The 23,813-nt window shown below is 37.0% G+C and overlaps 1 protein-coding gene across 3 annotated transcripts in view; it reads right to left on the bottom strand.

Annotated features, from left to right (window-relative positions):
• Nucleotides 1–1,135: 1,135 nt before the first annotated feature.
• The window catches only part of rap1gds1 (RAP1, GTP-GDP dissociation stimulator 1), a 70,081-nt gene continuing 47,403 nt past the window's right edge, over nucleotides 1,136–23,813 (bottom strand). For all 3 annotated transcript variants that reach the window (XM_007239789.4, XM_007239788.4, XM_007239790.4), the window contains 9 exons: nucleotides 23,180–23,305; nucleotides 16,753–16,896; nucleotides 13,226–13,357; nucleotides 10,371–10,505; nucleotides 10,060–10,185; nucleotides 6,700–6,839; nucleotides 5,793–5,919; nucleotides 5,551–5,679; nucleotides 1,136–4,243 (listed from right to left, as the gene is read on the bottom strand). In XM_007239789.4, coding sequence (XP_007239851.1) covers nucleotides 4,116–4,243; nucleotides 5,551–5,679; nucleotides 5,793–5,919; nucleotides 6,700–6,839; nucleotides 10,060–10,185; nucleotides 10,371–10,505; nucleotides 13,226–13,357; nucleotides 16,753–16,896; nucleotides 23,180–23,305 — 1,187 coding nt within the window. In that variant the 3' untranslated portion in view covers nucleotides 1,136–4,115. The remainder of the gene's footprint in view (nucleotides 4,244–5,550; nucleotides 5,680–5,792; nucleotides 5,920–6,699; nucleotides 6,840–10,059; nucleotides 10,186–10,370; nucleotides 10,506–13,225; nucleotides 13,358–16,752; nucleotides 16,897–23,179; nucleotides 23,306–23,813) is intronic.

Genomic DNA, 23,813 nt, shown 5'->3' with positions numbered 1-23,813 from the left:
TCATCATAACCCGGTGAACATGTTGAGTCTGCTATCAGCCTACTTACAAACAGACTATTAAAGAGGCCAGGTTTCGTTTTGGTCGCATTGTTTCATTTGTGTGCTTATTATGCAGATATTAGGCACCTGAATGAATGATTGCTGCTCTTTTTGAAATTGACAATAATATAGACAGTATACACAGGAGCAGTATGTATACTTAAATCTTAAATCCAGTGTTTTTACATTATTTTAAAATGTTCTGCATTGTAGACTAGTACTAAACTATACAAACCAGAATATGTTTTATATTGTGCTTTTCACAGTAGGCACCTATTGCTCAAATGACAGTTTTGTACGTCATTTTGTACGTATTTATGAGTCATGTGAAATAGCTTTCAGTTAACAGCTGTGCTGAACTCGAGAGTTAATTACTTGATTTTCTGGTCTCTTAATGTGTTTGAGAGCATCCTGGTAAAGTTGTGAAGAGGTAGAGGTGGTATACAGTAAACAGCCCTATTTTAGTAATGTTCTAATCCATTATTATAGATGGGCAAAACTTGTTTAGAAAGAGAGAAAACTGGCCAAAACACAGTGGTTCAACCACTGCCCTGGCATTCTATTCTATTCTATGTGTCAGCTATGGGTGCAACCTATCAGCTAAAAGTAGCTGAATGCATTCAGTAGAAGGGGTGTCCACAAACATTTGTACACATTTACATTATATAATGAAATACTTTAACATAAATAAACACAATTATGTTCACCAGTATTCCATTATTAATTCTATTATTGACTTATCATACATGGACATGACCTCAATCATTTTGTTAGTGTTTTAGTGATTAATAATTAAAATGTCATTGCTGTGTCAAAGAGTGCATCTGCATTACAATTATCATTATATCGGTAGCATAAAATGGTCTTAAATTTACAATGATATAATTTGTTGCAATTATTACTCAGTATTTCATCCAGGAAAAAAAATATTGTGACAGACCTTGCGTTAATCTTCTGACTGATAATGAGTTGTGAGCACTACTGCTAACACTAGATCCATTTCCTGCTCCGTTCGTTCACTTAAGTGATTCATTAAAAATGATCCAATAAATTTATTAAAAAAGAGCCAATAAAAGCAGGAGTCATAAAAGCAGAATTCATCGCCAGCAATTGTCTTTAATAATCAGAGTCTCAATCTTCCAAATGTACAATTCATCAATTACATTTACAACAACTAGTCGAGTTTATATTTGTAATGCAGTTATTATGGATATGTTGGATTGCTGTGTGGTTCCTTAAGGGTTCCAAATCGCATAAATAAGAATGCTTTACAGAACGTAAAATGGCCACATCAGGGTGTTTACGGTATCCCGACATGCAGGGGAGGTGCATGTCCTGCAATACTCTGTGGAGAAACCCGTACACATGCAAAATCCGTCTGAGGATTGAGGATTGTACCACAATATCAAATGCACACATTTGATAAAGAGCACACGACAGCACGTTTTCTAAGACAGTCAGAACAGGTCTTGGGTGTTTTTACTCGATGGTGAATGGTGGTGTTGACGGCAGTATTTCCAGCCACCTTCCAACATAACACAAACACACACACACTCCAACTCGTCAAAGCCCTTTCATTACACTCGACATGATGCATTATTGTGTTCTGTATCCTGTGAAGCTGAACTGTGTGATCTGCATTATCACACTGGTAATGGCAGTCATGTTGCACACAGCCTCCGTTCCTACAGACAGTAGAGAACGAAGTCAGTGGTGACAGTTTGTTTATTTGGGTGGTCCACAGTAAACAGGTGCTTTACAGAGGCTTAATGTCTGTTAATATTAATATTTCCCAAATACTTCATTTACTAAATTTAATTGATCCTAAAAAACCTATTCACACAGAGTCCAAATTTTACGGATGGGAAAATAATATATTATATACTCAAGTATTAATGGCGTCTTTCACACAGAGATAGCAATACACAGACGGTGATATTGCCAGCCTGCTTTATTTTCTGCATTATTGGATGTTTTTAAATCAGGCTAACATATTAAGAGTTCCATTTTTCATTGTATCAGACCAAGCAGATGAGCATAAATAGGGTGGCAGAACGGCACATCTTTTTCGTAGCAGAAAACAAAAGCTTGTATGACGAACAACAGACTAAGGGTGTAAGAAAAAAACACAATTATTTTTATTTTAATTTGTAATATTTGCATGTAAACATCGGTGGCAGACCATGTTTGATTTTTTCTGAATTAAAACAATTTAAACAATTGCAATATATCACATTGATTACAGATTACATCGCAATATACTGTGATATACTGAATTGTAACCCTTGTTTCATAAGTTCTTGCCAATACACTGCCTTCCACTGACTATACAAATATAAAGGCTAAAGAAAAATATGATAAATAAGAACTAGATGGCTGGGCAATGATGTTGAGTTCTTTACAGTGACTTTGTGTAGCCATTTTATCTCCGAAAAAAAAAAAAGAAAAAAAAAAAAACCTTTAGCCTTCCTTGCTATTGAGCTCTCGTAAAGGAGGGAAATAAAAGAGAGCATAAAGTAGACAGTGAGCAGAGAAAACATAAAATACATTATATTGAAAGCTATTGCTCAGAAATTAGTTTCTTACTCCATTTATACATCACAAAAAGCTAAAGTTCCACTACATAACAAACCGTCCCAAACTAAGAGAAACTGTGTGAAAGGGCTTTAATTTAACTTTAATCTACAGCAAATCTAAACCCTAATTCTTGTTAATAATCAATTGTTCTTCTAGTGAAAAACCCTATTGAGGACCATCCAAATAAAGTGTCACCAAATTGAAAAATTGATTGATTATTGACACTGCGATGCCATTTCACATGTCCAAAAGCGAGCTGTTCCTTCCGCCCTGGGAGGAGCTTAACACAGACAGTTGTGAGTAGAGTGTATTCTGCCCAGACAACAGGGTGACCATAGGGGCTCCAAGTCAAACGATTCCTTCATTGGTACCAAGACACGATTATTATTTGTTCAAATGTCCATATAACAATAGTATTCTAGTTCACAATGCAACAGACTAGTAATATGGATTTAGCTCTTTCCAGTAAAGTGACTTCCACAGATATGAACATGGGTGGCACTAGGACCAGGAGGTCAAATGCGAAGAGTCCGCTCCGCTCCGGTCCGGTCCAGGCCCGTATACAGTACAAACACATTTTGATCTCTACTCGTACATGTCGAAGGCGGGCTGGGGGAAGGAAGGCGGGGTAGAGAAGGAGGGGGAAGGGGGAGTGGTGTATCGTCACGAGCGAAGTCTGGTTAGCTGAACACGGATACACCATTAAATTAGACTATTTAAAAAACATGCAGGTTTCAAAATCGGCTGGTACTCAAGCTACATGGAACATGTGGGGTTGGTTGTTTGTTTTTACACAGCATGGATGTATGGCTGCACTCATTCCTCCTCCAGCCCTCGTGTGATTATTGTCTAGTTCTTTTTTTTTTTTGTTATTATTTATTTTTTGCATTTTCATCTTCCTCAAATGACATGGATGCTCCGTTTATCACAGCTATGGTCTTTTTTTTATAAAGTTTTGCGCTCTCTGGTATCTCTGGTTTCTCTGGTAACAGAACCTATTGCTGAAGGCTGTCTATGATGACCGACGTCATGAATGCATGCGGAACCCACTCTTAAAAATAAAGGATTTTTTTTATATAACTTACATATAGAACCTAATAGAATATTTTGTTATGTGGTTTCGTGGATGTAAACATTCATTCTTTTCATTAAAAAAAAAAACAAGGTTCTATCCTTCACATGTCATTATCAAATATGTTTTAGTTTTTTTTGTCCTTCTACTCAAAGGTTCATTAGGCATCTTTATTTGTTTGTATCCTTTATTTTTAGGAGTGCAGAGTGAGGGTTGGGAAGAGGAAACTTTAGAGGAGGGAGGCTGAGAGAAGGACTGGATAACCTTGGCACATGACAGTGGGAGACAGTGGGGGTCGTAAGAGGTTAAGGATCTGTACAGGACGGGTCGGCAGGCAGAGAGTAGATGAGGTGTGTGTGTATCTTTGTGTGTGTGTGTGTGTCTGTCTGTACCTGTGTGTATGTGTGTAAATGTGTAAAAGAGTCTTTTAGCTCTGGGCCGTTAGCCTCTGTTCTGTGAGTGAGGCCTGGTGTGCCACCGTTTTGTTCTCATGGGAACGTAGTTTGGAGACAACATCAATAAAGGCCAGGCTCTGTACTTCTTTGTGGAGTGGTTCTGAAAGAGAAAGAGAGAGAGAGAGAGAGAGAGAGAGAAAGAAAGAGATGGTTACAGCATACCAAAACAGTCTCAGTAATGGTAAATATTATCTTGTCTGCTCGATGTACTAGTGCATCTCAATTAAAGTATTATTAAAAAAGTTATTTCAGTAATTCAGTTAAAAATGTGAAACTCATATTATATATATGTATTAGACACAGAGTGATCAATTTTAAACGTTTATTTCTTTTATTGTTCATTATTATGGCTCAGAAAATGTTAATATTATATAAGACCGATTGGTACTTTTGGCAGCGTGGACAGTGTGCCAGAAGCAGATGACATGTCTCTCCAAACCAACACTGATCATCAGTTAATTTTGCATTTTATTTGGAAATCAAGGGAGCAGAGTCTGGAGGAAGAGTGGAGAGACACACAGTCCAAGCTGCTTGAGGTCTAGTGTGAAGTTTCACATCACAATCATTGATGGTTTTAAGAGTCATGTCATCTGCAAAGTTATCAGGTAAGGTTACAGGTAAAAAATACAGGTTTCGCAGAAGTTGTAAAATTTCAGAAATCCTTGTTCAACTATGTGTTTCTAACCCTGTTTGACACTGTGTTATCTATAAAAAAAGGACAAAAGAACATTGCATAACTAAACTAGGAGCAGCTATTTTTAGGTTTAAGGTTGTCATATTAAGCTGAGTTCCTTTCAGGTCACAGCTCTGCAGAGATAAACTCTTCTTTATGCTTGCTAACTCTTAAAATTCTTAAAAATGCCTGGTTATTTGGTAAAATGTTGTAAAATTTGTATTGTGTGTTTTAAATAGGGATGCATTGAATGTTCTGCAACTAAAATTATTTGGCTCACCTATTATTCAATATGAAATGGCTGAATAATTTGTACAATATATAATAATTACTTTAAATCAGATTGCAGTGTTTACTCTTAACATTAGGATTTGTCTCAGCCCTGAAGCACCTATAAATATACACCTCCTCAAAATGTGTGTGCAGTAGAAACACTGTATTGTGCTTTGTTGGTGTGCCTGGTATGTAAAAATGTTTAATGATTAACACATTTACTAAAATTCTGTCATTTATTAGAAAAGTATATTTAGGCTATTCTATTTATACATGGTGAAAAAAGAAAAATAACAAAACCTCCAAAATTAGTTTGCATTCGATATACAAACTTTCATTTTCTGCTTCATTTTGTGTAGTTTGGGGCAAAAGATATTAATCTCAGAGCATCCCTTAAATATCTACTGAATTATTTCTTTGTTTAGTAAAAGCATCGTGTCCATGGTGAAATCTCTCCTTACCTGAGCCCATGACAGAACAGATGAGGATCATTGAGTTGTACTTGATCTCAGGAGCGCTCTTCTCCTCTGTTAAAAGCTTGTGCAAAACTTGCACCAGAGTGGCTCCCACAAAATCCTTTTCTGCTGAATCTGTGTAAAATTACAGGTTCAAATATTTTTATAAAACCTGGTAAGAATAGACGCATAGATCATTTACAAGCTTCAAAATTGCAAAAAAATTGAGAGTTTCATATTTTTCTTACCTAAATCTAGTGCTGCTATGAGACCCAAGGCCACCAGTGCTTCATTCTGCATGATCATGTGCTCGCTTGTTGCCATGGTTACCAAGTGCTTCACACCCCCACATTGAATAACTGTCCGAACCACTTCCTGTTCACAAACAAAAAACATACAAACAAATACACATGTAAAGAAATGTTAATAGTCACACATGTAGGTACAGTGTATCACAAAAGACAGTTAAGTATATATTTTCAACACTGACAAAATGATACTTTGACACAATGAAAAGTAGTCTGTGTGCAGCTTATATACCAGTGTAAATTTATTCCTCCCTCAAAATATATATACAGCCATTAATGTCCAAACCACTGGCAACAAAAGTGAGTACACCTCTAGATGTCCAAATTATGCACTGCTTATCATTTTCCCTCTAAAATGTCATGTGACTCGTTAGTGTTACTAGATCTCAGGTCTGCATAGGGAGCGGGTGTGTTCAGTTTTGTAGTACAGCTCTCACACTCTCTCACACTGGCCACTGAAAGTTCCAAAATGGCTCCTCATGGCAAATAACTCTCTAAGGATCTTAAAAGAGGAATTGTTGTGCTACAAGAACATTGCCAACACTCCGAAAATATTGACACTTCAGGAACTTTCTATAAGGGGTGTACTAACTTTTGTTTGGTTTGGACATTGATGGCTATATATTGAGTTATTTTGAGGGAAGAATAAATTTACACTGGTATATAAGCTGCACACAGACATGCTTTTCATTGTGTCAAAGTGTCATTTTGTCAGTCTTGTCCCATGAAAAGATATCCTTTAATATCTGCAGAAATATGAGGGGTGTACTCACTTTTGTGATACACTGTATTTGTAGTGTGTGTGTGTGTGTGTGTGTGTAATGGGGGTACAGTGGGTGAGTCAGACCTTTGACTTGCTGTGGCGGATAAGAGCTGAAAGCAGACGGTTGGATTCTCCCATCACTCCTGCATGGTCTTTAGCCTCACACCACTCCACCAGCCTCTCCACCAGCTTACGGTTCGTCCCCAACTGATCCGCAGCATCAGCTACAAAAAACACAGACAGATCATATTTCACATTTTTGCCACTTGACTGACGCTCTTGGCCATTATTGGTTGTTCCTATTGCAGAGTTGGGCCAATGTAGTGTTAGGAGTCTTGCCCAAGGACTCTTATTGGTGTATCACAGCATAGTCACCCAGACCTGGAATTGAACCCCAGTCTCCTACATGATGTGATAGCACAATCTGTGTACCTAGGAATGCACCAATACCACTTTTTCCCTCTCAACACCGATACTGATGGAAGGTTTTCGAGTATCAATATCAATTTAAGCTATGATTTAAAGGAACAATCGGTAATTAATGAAAGTGAGTGTGTGAAATGGCTATAGGAGTCCCAACTTCTGTTCCCAAAACAGTTTTTTTTGCCCCTCTCACTCCTCCCCAAATGTGAGGCTCATGTAAACTAATGCTGGTGGTAAGTTACAGGGAAACAGGGTAAGAAACAGGGATGTTGCCATGTTTTCCTTCTAATTCAGCAGTTAAGCAAACAAACTGTAATTCTTAAAAAAAAAAAAAAAAATCTTTTAAAGTCAAATGAGTGCTGGATGTTAATCTACATAGAATTCTCATCTGAAAACTGTTTATTTGGGTGAGTAAAGTGCTTCAGTTTATTTACAGTAAGCTTAGATTTCCAGATTTCCACTAAGGCTGGGTGCAGCAGCATTAGCATTAGCAGCGAACCGCTAGCATTAGCTGTGGTAAGCAGCTAATACTGCCTGACAGCACTACACTAAGAAACCTTTAGTGTTTCACTAAGCCAGGGCAATATTAGCTAGCGGTTCATCCCATGTAACTTGTTTTAACACGGTGAACATGAAGACTATAGGCCAATAATACTCACCTCTGAAAAGTGCACTAAACAAAGCATGACCCCACCACAGGAACATTATCAATTCAAACCCACAGAACATTTACTGCTCTAAAAAGTAATGTTTTGTCAGAAAAAGTAGCAGTCCATTACATTTATAAATCTTTGTGAAACTGTGTATAAAGTGAATGCTGACGTCAGCAGCATGCACACAATCTTCACCACTTCAAAGCTAAGTGTCACTGAAAGCTAATGCTTCTGGCCCAGCGCCCTGTGCAGTGCAAAGCATTACGCTGTCATCCACAGCAGCTCCAGCGTCACTCACAATCCACAGCAATTACATCTCACCACACCACCATCGATCCTCATCTCACTTAATTTCAGTTAGAGGCTAACGGCCGTCCAGCTGACTCACGGGACACAGGGGAACCGGCACACACCTGACAGACCTTCCTTCTGCAAGTCTAGATAGTAATGGTTCATGCTTTCCTTAAATAAAACTAAACTTTATTCGTCTTTTTCCGCTCATAACATATCCACTATTAATATTATAAATGTTTTTTTTAGGTGATTGCTAGATTCTTTAGAGAAGCTTTCAGCTTCAAATTTAAATCAATTACATTTCTTTAATACAACACATTCACAAATTTGACCTGAGGAAGTTTTTACAAAGTTGTGAAATATGTACAGTACCAGTCAAATTATTGGATACATCTTCTCATTCAATAACATGAAAAGAAATCAGACACATATGGAATTATGTATAAAACAAAAAAAAAATGTTTGTCCTCCACAATCTCCTGGACTAAACCTGATCAACTGAGATGGTGATTTGAGATGAGCTGGAGCTTCAAAGAGTGAAGGAAAAGAAGCAACTATTGTTCAGCACCTCCAGGAACTTCTTCAAGCTGCTGAGAAAACTATTCTAGGTTTATTTTCATAATTTCACAATGTGTTCCTGTATAGCTTTAATGTCCACAATGTTAAATTTACAATGTAGAAAATCATAAATAGAAAGAAAACACATTGAACAAGTAGAGGTGTGTACAAACCTTTGACTGGTACTGTAAATAATATAGAGTTTATTGTAAAGTTATTTGGGCGGGGTCTTTTAAAGGTACCATATACAATTTCAGTCCATTACACTTTGTGTAAAATGTAAATTTCTTTAGTCTGTTTGTGCAGAACAGCGAAAAAGAAGTGAGGGGGCAGGGGGGGAAGACATGTGTAAGCATTCATAAAGCATTTTGATGGTGGAGATACTGGACCTCAGAACATTAAAAAGCATGGAAAGGACATAAGCATGTTTATCTATTCCTTATCTATTTCCCAGAAATACCTCAGTATTGTTTTTTCCTGTTTGTGAATGTTTGTGATAGATAATAAAAAAGAATGCTTTTATTACCATTACTGACTGTAATTGATTATAACATTAACATATTAATGCAGTTGAAATGTCCCTCTGAGACTGCTTCACATTGTTTTAATTAATTCATTTTGTATTATTTCTATTTTCATTCAATTTTCACCACAACTTGGACGGAAATTACCTAACCCACTCATTAGGGCTCCCCCGGGGTTTCCCGCAGCCCAAAGCGGTAACAAACAAAAAACAGTGAATCACCATCACCACCACCACACCCCCCACCCCTCCTGGGTAAACAGGCACCAGACTAGCACATGCCTCCTCTGACTCATATAAAGCCAGTGATGTGGGGTAAGGGGTAAGAGCACCATCTACCCGTCCAGACAGAGCCAGGCCAATTGTGCTCTCTGAGGTTCCGGCAGCTGATGACACGCAGCACGATTCGGGATTTAAATCTGTGATCCTCTGACCACAGAGCCCACATTTCACACTGTTTTATCTGTTTAGATTGTAACTAGTTCACTTCATCTAGGTAAACAGAAGAAAATAAGAGCAAAGGTTCTAGCACTAAATTAGAACACTTCAAATAATTTGACATTCATGCTGCTTGCCATCAGCAGCCAGAATCTGAGAGAGCACAATTGGTTTCTCTCTCTCTGGGTGGGTAGATGATTCTCTCTCCCCACATCACACCCAAGGTGATGTTGGTCAGCACAGGTGTTTTTTAGCATTATTGGACAGCCAGCATGATCTAAGGAAAGCACAGAGACCCAGCTCTGATACATCAGCGGCAGTTCGAAAAGAGGCAGTGACTTTGAGACTTTAAATGTATCAGGAGAGGTATGTGCTAGTCCTGACCCTCCTAGTGTTGGGGGCATTACAAGTCATAGGGGAGTCCCAATGAGTCTGTTGTGTGACTGGCCTTCCAAATTGGCGAGAAAATGTAATAAAATTATGTAAAAAAAAAAGAAAGAAAGAAAGAAAGAAAGAAAGAAAAAAATGAAAAAAATAAAGAAAATCAGTAGCTACCTTGTGTGTCGATGAGCATCCTTAACGTTCCCAGCAACTTGAACTGAACTGGTGGCATCTCTGACTGGAGGAACTTCAGCACTACATCAGCCACACCCGCGGAGAGCATCTTAGCCTTGTTCACCACTAAAAAAAGTGAGAGAGACATAATTGTATTAGGACTCAGTTTAAGAAAATAATGTCCTATTGTCCTATGCTTTTTAAACACTAGGCTGCTGTAGCTCTAACTTAGTTGTAGTTAGACTCAGATATAGTGAATCTATGTTGTGCAGTGCAGTCAGTGAGTTGACGAGGTGAGGCTGAGAACTGACCTGGAATGGCTAGGTTCCTTAGGGCACTGAGGGCGGCGTGCTGTACTGTAACATTTCCCTCTTCAACATGTCTGTCCAGCAGCTCCAGCAGCCTCTGTACAATCCCAGTATCTACCATGTGGATGCAGTTGCCATCTGTTGGGGAGAAGGCATCTCAGTTATACAGCTGTTTGTTAAAATAAAAAAAGAGTCTGAATAGACAACAATGGAATATGGTGTCCCCCAGGGATCGCTTCTTTACATTTTATACAGAAATTAATATATTTTTACACAAAAATATATATAGACAGACGATACAAATGGATGTTTGTCTCACAATAATCTAAATAACAAAGATGATATGTGATTAAATGTAATAAATTATCTATCAAATATAAAAAATACTTATTTTTCACGTACAGAGAAAGTTAAAACAGAAATAAACGGCAATCCTACTGAGAGAGTATCATCCACTAGATTCCTGGGGGTCCATATGGACAAGTTTCTAAATTTCAGGAGCCATATCGATGAATAAAACAAAAACAAACAAATTTTGTTGGATTATTTCTTACATTACATTACATTACATTACATTATAGCAGCATTATTATTGCAACACTATTTGGAGTAAAACATTACCTTATTACGTGAGGAAATTGCTCAGTTTGTAGAATAAAATAATATGCGTCATGTCGTGGTCCAGATTTGATGCCCCTTCAAATCTGGACCAGGCATATTGCTTGTACCATGTATTCTGCTGTAATATTTCTGACAAATTTATTGCAAAGGGAAAGCTATTGAACACCCTGTTAAATAAAGGTGGAATTTGGGGCCAAACTTCATAACGGGATTAATTTGTGCTAAACAAATTACCCTGCTAAATGTTCTATAATAATCATGCATGTAAACAGCATTTGTTTTTTTTTTCTTTCAGTGCTCTGAAAATTCTGGGGCTAAAACCTCTTTTTGTTTCTCTTTCTCGATGTCTGTTTATTGCTCTCTTTTATTTCCCTCCTCCATACAAGTGCTTAATAATAGCAACAGTTCTTTTACATTAACAGACTAGGAGGTACCAAGACAAACTTAAAAACTGGCTCCATAAAAGTACAGCATGTCATTTTCCAGCCTTTCAGCTCTGATCTGGAATATTTTTTGTGGAATAGAACATCTGCATTTGTGTAGTCAGTTTGTTGCTTTTCTTGTAAGCTATAATGTTCTGCTCTGAACAAGAAAGCCTGCCAGCTTGATTACCATTTGTTTGTTCAGAATAAAAAATGTATGTAGCATTGTAGTCTATCGTTTTAAACTGATATCACGCACCATTAATTTACATTCATAAGTTTTTATAACTTGATGCGTTTTTTTTTTTGTCTGGACTCTGTGTGAAAGAGCCTTAATGCTGTGAAAAGGTATCAATATGTCACTACAAACAATCACGAGCCTAAATACCAAACAATAGAATATGGTGTCGCCCAGGTATCTATAGTAGGGCCACTTGTCTTCATTTTATATTTATAAATTATTTTATATTCTCCAAGATTTTAAACAAAATATTATATGTTGATGATACAAATGTACTTTTATCTCATACAAAGTACAGCAACGTCATTCTTCACCCTTTCAGCTCTGCTCTGGAATATATTTTTTTGGAATAGAACATCTGCAATTGTGTAGTCAGTGTGTTGCTTTTCATGTAAGCAATAATGTTCTGCTCTGAACAAGAAAGGCTGTTCTGCTGCCAGCTTGATTACCATTTGTTTGTTCTGCAAAAAATCAAACAGGCTCAGAATTTAAAAAAATGATGTAGCATTGTAGTCTGTCGTTTTTAGACTGACATCATTAACACGCACCATTAATATATGTTAATATAAGTTTGTTTTTATAACTCTGTTTTTTCATCAGGACTCAAACAGACATCAGGTGTAATTGTTTATGTTTATGTTTCATGTTCTGGATAAGAGAATTACATTCCACACTTTTATCACCTATACACTGGACTGTAGCTCTAAAAACTTTATGTTTAAATTTCAACTACATAAGAGTAACCAAGAAAACATCATCAGGCTACAGTATTAAAGTGCTTATAATTCCTGGATATCCAGTCATATGGGGACAGCTCCCATTGAGGAATGTACCTCTATAAACATTAAGAGATCTAAAAGGAATCCTCACTGCAGCGTCCAAGTCTTAATTTGGTCACAGAGCACCACAGCATGTGTTACTTGGTATGCACGTGTGTTTCTGGTATCTGTAATAGTAAATTATTTGAAAGCTAACGCTACCAAATAGAAATCACAGATTATCAGAAATGCCAATTTGTCAGTTAACCTCTGTTTTTAGTATGATCTTTTTTGTAATCAGGGTTTGTACGGTCAAGAAAAACCTAGAAAAGTCATGCAATTTCCAGGCCTATTTTAGAAAAATAAAAATACCCAGAATTTTTTTAAAAAATCATGAAAATTTGGTCTACAAATATTTGTGTTTCAGTTTATCGATGGAGAAAATCTATTTTGAGCTAACAAATACGTCAGCTCAGAGTTAATTCAGTAATTTAGCCCTACACGATGGAGGATCACGATCAGGATCTGACACACATTATTACTAAAAATTGTGTAAAATTTTTATCTGATTCATTTTAGACCTATTATAATCAATTTTAATTACAATTTTAGTTGATTTTTTGGTTTTATGGTCCACGTCTGCACTGACGTTTTAAAAATCGTACAGTCATGAAAATGAAAGAAAAAAAAAACAAAAAAAAAGGCATGCAATGGTCATGGAAAAATAATGGAAATGTACTGGTTAAAAAGTGTATGAACCCTGAATGACACTCTGACTGATATGTGACTCATTTATGATTAGGCTGAAGCTCTCACCGTTGCGGGCGAAATTTGCAATAGCCAGCGCCCCAGCTAGCTGCAGTTGGTGGTTGTTAGAAGGAACCCAAGAGAGCACCCTCTGGAACACGCTGCCTTTACCCCCCTCAAACAGCTTCTGCATCGACTCGTCTGGAAAACAAAATAATCATCAAAAATCATCATGACTCATCCATTATGGGGTCATGCATTAATCACAGTGATTCAGCCTCTGTTCACAAAAATCTAGTGTAAATCAATTCACTGTTACAGGGAGCAGAGTAATAGTGCACTGGCTACATTTCCAGAAAAGACCACAAAAGCTATGTTCAACACATGTAAACACCAATGTTGGGCTGTTGAAATCTACTTTCTCTAGGACTAAAATTTAGGCCGTGTTCACACAGCAGGTAAAGTTACTCCTATCTGACATCTGTGTGGGTGGTTCACACATTTTTAAGTGGCATGCATGTGCAACAGAGCAATGCTTCATGTTAAGTTTCACTTTAATTCTTGTCAGAATCTCAAGAGCTATGAATGAGTTCGTCTGAAGCTCAGATTATCACAGAGAACTCATTCCAGCCTTCTAATATTATTGAAAGAAACACATCAGTCCAGCTCTGGAAAAAAATTAAGAGACCACTTCATTTTCTGAATTAGTTTTTCTGATTTTGCTATTTATAGGTTTATGTTTGAGTAAAATGAACATTTTTGTTTTATTCTATAAACTACAGACAACCTTTCTCCCAAACTCCAAATAAAAATATTGTCATTTAGAGCATTTTTTTGCAGAACATAAGAAATAATTGAAATAACAAAAAAGATGCAGTTTTCAGACCTCAGATAATGCAAAGAAAACAGGTTCCTATTCATAAGGTTTTAAGAGTTCAGAAATCAATATTTGGTGGAATAACCCTGGTTTTAATCACAGTTTTAATGCATCAGTCCACCAGTATTACACACTGCTTTTAGATAACATTTTTGTTACTCCTGGTGCAAAAAGCAGTTCAGCTTGGTTTGATGGCTTGTTTTCATCCATCCTACTCTTGATTGTATTCCAGAGGTTTTCAATTTGGTAAAATCAAAGAAACTCATTATTTTTAAGTGCTCTCTTTTTTTTTTTTCAGAGCTGTATTTATGAGGTCTTGTATTTTGTATTTGTAAGTCCTCAAATCACTGGTGATGTCCATTTTGAATTCTACCATTGGTCACTTTCCGTTCTCCTTGTAGTCTCTTTTTCTTCTGTTTGACGTAAAAGTCATATGAATTTCAATCTGGCCGTTCAGACAGAGTCGCTTTGCCGCAAATTGTATATACATCAAATTTTAATCCCATATATTGAAGTGGCCTAGATCGGAAACAAAAATGTCTGATTGAATGTGTTTTTTGCTGTTTATACAGTTATACAGATTATGTAAAAGATTGGATTTGGGCCACAATGACACAGTTAATCAGACCACTAAATAAACTTATTAACAATGATATTTCTCTTTATTTTTTCCTTAAGAAATTATGCACTAATATGGGTGTTCTGGATGGATGAAAAAATCTGATTCTCAGCACTGACTGATATTTTTTATCGGATTGGATCTAATTTGCGTCTCCAGACAAACATAACTTCATTACTGTGGGAAAGACGCAGGCATCACTAACTAACCTTGGTCAGGCTACAAGTGACTCAAAAAGTACACTTTTAAAATCTGATGCCTGATCTTAGTGCCAAAACTATCCAAACTGAAATGCATCTGTAAAAATATGATTGTAATTTTTTTATATTTGTGATTTTTTTATATTTAACAAATCAGATTTCATGTGGGGTTTTTTTCAGTCCAGACTATCAAAACTGAACCAAATCTGAATCAAAACTGAACCAAAACTGAACCTAATCCCTTAATCTGAACCTAGCCTTTCATATGTGATAGACTGGTACCCTATTTTACTTGTATCAAGACAGATTTGAAATAAAACAGGACAGCATTAGAGATGCTGCAGCTACCTCAGCAGAAAGCTTGCTCAGCCCTTCAACCAAACTGAAAAATACGTTTTTTACGATGCATGAATTCAGAGAAGAATCCCAGACGTCCTCTTGCTCACCAAGAGAAAACCCAGAAGAAAGCGTTCCTTCCATCCATAAAAATTCGCACAGTAAAGTCAGATTGTTTTTGTACCCCTGGACCCATTCTGCTAGCATTAATTATTCAGACAGAGATGAAAAATACATCCTGCTCTGCCTCCTGTACACTCAGGAGCCAGAGAAGAAGAGGAATGCTGCACATCCATCAACACAGAGGAATCTCGCTCTCTGCCTCTCGCAGCATCCAGACATGTAGAATTATCACTCAGTGTGAAATATACAGCAGCGTAGTACATTACGCTGTATAGATCTCTACAGGGATTACATAAGTGATATTTAGATTCTAATTAACTAATTCTGTTCTCTTTGACATTTCATTTGAATGCAATTAAATTAATTGCACATGAGGAATGAGGAAGCAGCTGGTTCAGAGTAATGTTTTAACAGATGTAGTTTTTTCCCGCAGTACACACGGTTATGCTCTCTCTGAGTGCACAAATTGGTGATCAGTTTCTTAGCCAAGAACAGCTGCCATTAGTATCTGGATAAAAAAAAACTAATTTTGACTGCTTTTGCCATGAGTATTTTTTTTTTTCACAATTTATCATGGCCACTTGACATCGATAAGTACTTAAAATTTGGTTATGGTCATTACATCATAAGACAACCATACCAAAGTGTATAAAATAATTCAAGTAGCTACTGGTTATGTGTAGAGGAGCAGAGGGTACAGATTATTGAGGAGATTGTGTGAAGTTTGACCATATTTGGACAGACGTATCTCAAAATGCATTCTAAACCCATTTTTTTCAAGTTCTGTACTATGTCTAGAAGTCACACCAATATATTTTGTACCACATTATTTACAGCTCTGGAAAAACATACGAGACCACTTAAAAATTATGATTTTTTATTTTTTTTATTTTACCAAATTGAAAACCTCTTGAATATAATCAAGAGAAAGCTGGATGATCACAAGCCATCAAACCAAGATGAACTGCTTGACTTTTTGCACCAGGAGTGGTATAAATTTATCCAAAAGCAGTGTGTAAGACTGGTGGCGGAGAACATGCCAAGATGCATAAAAACTGTGATTAAAAATCAGGGTTATTCCACCAAATATTGATTTCTGAACTCTTAAAACTTCATGAATATTATGCTTTTCTTTGCAATATTTGACGTATTTTTTGTTATTTCAGCCATTTCTCATTTTCTGCAAATAAATGCTCTAAATGACAATAATTTTATTTGGAATTTGGGAGAAATGTTGTCCGTAGTTTAAAGAAAAAACAACAAAGGTTATTTTAATAAAACATCTACCTATAAATAGCAAAATCAGAGAAACTGATCCAGAAACTTAATTAATACATATGCAAGTCTTAGACTGAAATATAGCCTCCACACAAAGGGGTTAGCAAATATTTATTTATAAACACAAATAAAACAACTATCAGGTCAAAGGCTGGGGCTGTACCTCCTAGAAGCAGCAGTACCATGAGGTCTGATGCGGTTTTGAGTTGAGCCACGTCCTCCTCTCTCTCACTGTCAACCGTCTGACCCACCACATCCAACAGACACTCCACCAGCCCTGCCTCCACCAGCTGCAGCTTTATCACATCTGCAACAGAAAAAGAGAGAGTAAAAGAAAAAGAAAAGTGAAGGATTTAAAAGGATTCAGAAAAAAATCATGTATTTCCTCAAACAAACTGCACATTTTTTTTCCGTTTTGTTGATGCACTGAATAAGCACTCAGTTTCTGTATTTAATAACATTTATATAATATGAGTGATATGAACATTAAACAGTGCTAAGCTGAACAATGTAGGACCCCCATTCTTTGTATTACATATAGTTTACTACAGGACAGAATCAGGCATAAAAGTTAATGTGCACACAATAAAATCGCCAAAATATTTCTCGATTTTTTCAAACAATTACAAATGACCCTTCTTAATTTTTTTATAAAAATCTATGTAAAAAATATCTTATTGCAAGTAATTTTGGAGCATCCACCATGAAATTCTAACAATGTTAAATTTTGTAAAAAAAAAAAAAAAAAAAGCGATTCTTTATGTATTTATGGTTTCTAAACTAAAATTTTAATTATGTTGCAATACAATGTATATTTTAGGCTAACTGTGTTAAGAATAAAACAGCATTATGTGAGAATTGAAACTGTATTTCTTGCTCCTGGACTCCCTCTACAGTGGAGCTTGCACTTTGAGTTTGCACTAATGGACACACTTTACACATGCAATACTTGAAAGCAGTCTATATATATATATATATATATATATATATATATATATATATATATATATATATATATATTTTTTTTTTTTTTTTTTTTTTACTTTTTTTTTATCCATGTTCTCCCTAATTTTAGTGATGCCCCAACACCAGGAGGGTGAAGACACGTGAGGTCAGCGACCGCCTCGTGCTCGGAGGAAAGCGCAGCGACTCGGTTCCGATACATCAGCTCACAGGCGCCTTGAGCTGATCTGCATCACCCTTTGGAGTGATGTGGGGAGAGAGCGCCATCTACCCAACCAGAGAGAGCAAAGCCAATTGTGCTCTCTCAGGGCTCCGGCAGCTGATGGCAAGCAACATGAACAAAATTCGAACCGGCAATCTCCTTATCATAGTCTCGGAGCTCCACTTTGCTTATATTATTAAGTCTTGGTAAGTTACTGTTGTTTACAGAATAAAAGTTCACTGATTTTTTTGCTGTAACTGAATTTTGAAAATTTTAACCCTCTTTGATAAAATATTTTTTCTGCGTGTTTTTGTCATATTAGCAAAAAGGTCATTATCGCAATGATGAAATATAATGATATAATTTTAGGACCATATCACTTCCACACCGATTAAACAGAATCTCTACCGTTTCCTGCTCACTTCAACAAAGTGCAGTTTGTGGCAATGGCAGAGATGCTATTTCCATGTTACAGTCAGTGAAGCATCAAAATGATTTTGAAGCTGATATTCGTAGGGTTCCTAACCCAGGGGGTTCTTAACATATTGCCAGGGAGGTTGCGAGGAGGATGCTAATTAAGGATGTTTTCTATGCAAAATGTTTGAGGGGTATTTTTACTGATTTTGAGGTAATCATTTGCTAGTTCAACTTGAATCAGCTTGATTAAGATTCACCCATGCACATTGTGGATCTTCAAGTCCAGGTTTAAATAAAAATTAGCGCTTTTTAAAAGGTAGAAGCAGGAATATAACAGACAGTGGGTATCACGTTGGTGTCACCTGTAATATAAACCTAATCCTATAAGCATATACTAAGCAGGTATCTTAGCAACCCTTTCCCAGTAAAGCTGAGGACAGACCCACATAACTAAATACATGAACTCAGGCCAGATAGAGACATATGGCTGCCTTTGTGACTCTTGGCTGGTTATGAAACCCCTGCAACGTTTAGGTATTCTCTTCCTCTCTCTCTCTCTCTCTTTCTCTCTCTCCATCCTTCCCTCTCTCTCTCCCTCGCTCGCTCTCCCTCGCTCTCTCTCTCTCCCGGGCTGTGTAGTGGCTTTAAGTAGGACGTTGTCTTGGAGACTGGCAGTCCGGGAGAGCGCCTCTGTGCACTGAATGATAACAAGCAGCCAGCCGGTCACTCTCTCACCGGAGACACACACACACACACACTCTCTCTCTCTCTAACATACTCTCACTCTCCATCACTTACACTTTTCCTCTCTCTCTTTTCTTGCCCCTCACAGGCTGTAATTCAGCACCGTCTGCACTCTCTCTCTTCATTACAATAAGAATAAATTCTCTCTATCTCTATCTCTATCTCTATCTCTATCTCTATCTCTATCTCTATCTCTATCTCTATCTCTCTCTCTCTCTCTCTCTCTCTCTCTCTCTCTCTCTCTCTCTCTCTCTCTCTCTCTGAAGAATAAACTCTCTCTTTCTCCTTTCCTTTTTTCAAACACACCTCTTACACAAGCTCCCCCTGCAGCTCATCTGCTATTTTATAGTTCACACACGAACCTTTGCGTATTTCTCACACACACACACACACACACACACACACACACACACACACACACATAATCCTCATATGCCCATTTCTCCATTAGTTTTTGTCTATCTATCTACCTTTCTGTTTAAACAGAAGCACACAAGCAGCCACACAACTTTTTATACAGTATTGGGATGTGGGGTCATATGTGACCGATATGTTTACATAGGGTTACGCAGTATCAAAGTATCAAATGTAGTAATAAATATACATAACTAACAACAATATGCATAAAGTATATTCAAAATTATGAATTTTACAGGAAAAGGATTCAAATGTCCAAGTTTTTAATATTAAATAGAATTTTAATAGAATTCGAGTTTCAGTAGGAGTTCAGCTTTGATTAAGGCACAATATTTATTTCTGTCCAGTGTTGCATTAATGTTCCTCCAAGATCTTGCAGCATTGACGATGGTAAAGTCTGACCGCTGCACAAAGTCTTCTCCAGCACATCCCAAAGATTCTCAATGGGGTTAAGGTCTGGACTCTGTGGTGAACAATCCATGTGTGAAAATGATGATCTCATGTTCCCTGAATCACTCTTTCACAATTCCAGCCCCATGAATCCTGGCATTGTCATCTTGGAATATGGGCATGTCATCAGGACAGAAAAAATCCATTAATGGAATAACCTGGTCTATATTCAGTATATTTAGGTAGTCAGCTGACCTCATTCTTTCAGCACGTACTGATGCTGAACCTAGACCTGCAACAACCCCAGATCACAGGCTTGTACGGTAGTCACTAGGCATTATGGGTCCATCACTTCAGGTAACATGGTAACACATGACCTTCTTCCATTGCTTGAGAGTCCAATAATTATGCTCCCTAGCAAAATGAAGCTGTATTTGCTGGTTAGCCTCACTGATAAGTGGATTTCTTAAGGCTACACAGGTGTTTAGTCCCAATTCCTTGAGTTTCCTTCACATTGTGCATGTGGAAATGCTCTTACTTTCACTATTAAACATATCACTAAGATCACCAAACGTTCAAGTGAGTGTTAATCACGATCATTGAAGATTTTTTTTAGACCACATTCCTTCCTGGAAGGTGATGTTTTTCTACTGTCCCTCCACTTTTTAATAATGCCTAACAACAGTTCTTAACCTGATATTAGTAGTTTCAGAAATCTCCTTAGATGTTTTCTCTCCTTGGTGTTTACCAATAATTTGACCCTTCTGAAACAGATTAATATCTCTTCCACGACCACAGGGTGAGTCGTGGTTTACACATGGTTGTTTTAAATAAGAAATAAGAAGCTACTCACTGCATCAGTTAGGGTTAAATAACTTGTTTCCAGCTGAAACATAAGCTGTTTGGCAACCATGCAGTAATTATCCAATGGGAGGCTCTTATCTATTTGCTTAGTTAAGTCCAGGTGGTGAGCTTTTTTTGGGACAGTGTATATTAAAAAAATATATAATATTAAGTAGAATTAGAGAAAACATTAAATGTTTTGGGTTTATACTGTTTGTGATGAAATAAAATATTTATTTTTATTTTCTTCACTGTTTCAACAGTTTTTTCTACTTTGAGGTTGTAAATCTTAACCTTATTTTCAGCTGTCATGCTTTAAATGACATATTACCTCAGTTTAGAACAGTTTTCGCCTGAAAATGCATAAAAACAAACAGATGCACACACACACACCAGTGCACATACTTTTAAAAAATTCTGTTATTCTTCCAGACTAAAGGCAGAGGAAGGCAGCTGAGAGCAGATCTGATGTCACAGCAACAGTGTAGCCGCAGCTGCTCCCGCAGCACACACTCCTACTGTGGGCGCAATGGCACAGGGGGGCAAGTGACAGCACTTATTATCCTAACACAGACTGAGCTTGAACCACTTCTGCATCTGCCTAATTGTAGACCATTCTGTGAGACTGGTATGTCTGGAGAAGCATAGTGGACCTATAATTCCTGTTGCTATACTTGTTCTGACTGGCATCCACAGTCGGTTTAACAGAGTTATTCTAGACATTCTAAAGAAATGCTTTTAGAAATATTGGACACAATTTTGATGTAAAGGTCTGTGTGACTATGCAACTTTTGCTCTGAATTTACCCTGGATTCTCAATCAGGCTGAGTCTGTGCTAGTATATCCTTCAAAAAGCTAACTAAAGACCACTTTCTTTCACAAGGATCAGTTATTACTTAAATCTATATCACTTTAATCATCCTGCACCTATCTGTGACTACCAATCTATGCTATTGTTTTTGTTACTGTCATTATTATTATTATTCCCTCCATTTTTTCTACTTTCTCATTTCCTTTACTTCATATTTTGTGTATTCACTTAAAATGCAATTCATTTAAATACAATGGGAAAGTGTCTAGTACAAGCCCTTGATTTTTTTTTGTATATTCCATGCACTGTTATTATTGTTGTTATTACTGCTTTTTGTCTTTATGTTTTTGATGTATTGTGTAAAAAAAAATAAAATAAATAAAAAAAATAGATGGGTCTAGTATGCAGATTTTTTGGCCAGTCTGAGTAAACAGTTGGACAATGAATTGAGTTGTGTGTGGGGGGATGCAGACTCAGATTTCTGCCCTAATGATAATAGATCAGTCTGAGCATATTTCTTTCAACTCGACTTTGAGCCTAATGATGCGTATGATTTCAGCAACCCAGTGTGAACTGGTCCTGTCAACAGCCAATGAAACTGGAGCAACAAATGTAAATAGAGAAGCCAATAAGAAGTCTTGATTTTACATTTCACCTAAACGAGGCAGCAAGTATATGTACCATGCTACAGACTATGCTGACACCTTTTCACACCCAATACCGATTTATTTTACTAATTTTACTAATAACAATTATTTTTTTTAGTCAACGCAATCGGTGGCACAAACGATAATAGCAGCAATCTATTATGCTTCCATATTAACCTTTTCAGACCTGAATTACATTCCAGTGATTGGAAAATATAAGAATATAAGAATGCTGTTTTTTCTGTGCTGAACACAAAACAAGACTGTATTATTTTAATATAAACTCTACATAAAAATGAAATCCAAATAACAAATATTTAAATTGCTTTTTTAATCTCCAATGCATTGTTGATAATTTTTATTTTATATTTGATACTGACCTTTTAATTTCACACACTGTCCTTAAACAGTAAAATAAACATTATAAAAAGTGTTCTAAACCACATAAAGTGAATAAAAATTAGCTCTTACTTTGCCTTTTCGGCTCTAATGCTGCTAATGTCAGAGTTGGTCTGTTTTCCAGTGCATTGGGCGGGGCTAAGTTATTGCCTCATTGGCTGGTAAACTTTTTCATAGGGTGATTCATGGTCTATTCTGATGGACAGCCTTAATTACTGTTATGTGCAGCAAAACATTTTTAAAAAAGAAAATATGTGATGTCAGGAAATGTGAGTCTTGAAGTGTGAGATACACACTTTTGCATTCAATCATTAGCCAATCAAAGCACTAAAGCTGCTTACACACAATGCACAAGTTTTAGGAATATATATAGTATAAGATGTCTCGTGTTCAGATGCAGCTGAAAACAACAGTTCTTTGTACTTTACTCCGTGAGTGTGAGGCGCTGAACTAAGACCTGAGGTGAAACATCACTGAGGCTGCTGGAGTGGACAACACAGGCCATGTTCAGTTCAAAGGCAGTGTGTCACTGGAACTTGCCAGGAAGTCTACTCTATATTTAGTTACACTGCACTATTGAGGCCTCCAGCCTCATACATTTCACTTGCCAAGTAGAATCACGAATGCCATGCTGTGCTGAAACAATGACTGTATAAACAAACCTTGTTATGCATCCAAAGACCACCCACTGCTTTCATAAAACCCTCCCAGACAACACTGAAATGTGGCCAATTTTCTCTTAGCTTTCAACTCTTACCATTTTCAGCCAGTGGTGCCAGCACCTCAAAAATCATCTCTTTCTTGTCATGTTCCGCCTGCTTCCGGAACAGCCGCACCAGCACCTCAGCAATGTTTGTAGACGCAAACTGCTCCTTACTGGATTCTGCAGAGACACAAACATCAAAATCAGCACAGTAATTAAAGAGAAATCATTTTCTCCACAGTTCAGCCGAGCCAATTTACCCACCCATTCACTAGGTCTTCTCCTACCACTCGTAATCCTTTCTACATTACGACATGCCTTCTCTGATATATGTGAAACCAGCGATTCCTTTTTCTAACTAACACCAATGTTGCAGCATCACTAGGCAGCCAACACACTCGGAGGTAAGCGCTGAACCTCCAGCACTGATAGATGCCTGTGCCGGCCAGCATCAAAATGGGATTGATAAGGCCAATTGTGCTACTTAAATTAAGACTGAATTATATTAGATATAACCTTTCAGAAGGCATAAAACAAACAAAAAATACAGCTCCAAAATTGACTTTTTACTACTTTATTTTTTGCACTATAAAGTGCACTTAAAATCCTTTACATTTCCAGAAAATTGTCAGTGCGCCTTATAGTCCAATGCACCTTACGTATGAATTTTACCAGTCAGGTTGTAAGT

This window comes from Astyanax mexicanus, chromosome 8 (genome assembly GCF_023375975.1).
Source record: "Astyanax mexicanus isolate ESR-SI-001 chromosome 8, AstMex3_surface, whole genome shotgun sequence".
In the NCBI taxonomy this organism is placed as follows: Eukaryota; Metazoa; Chordata; class Actinopteri; order Characiformes; family Acestrorhamphidae; genus Astyanax; species Astyanax mexicanus.
Note: the sequence above shows the minus strand (reverse complement) of the source record. Positions and strands in the feature narration are given on the sequence as shown.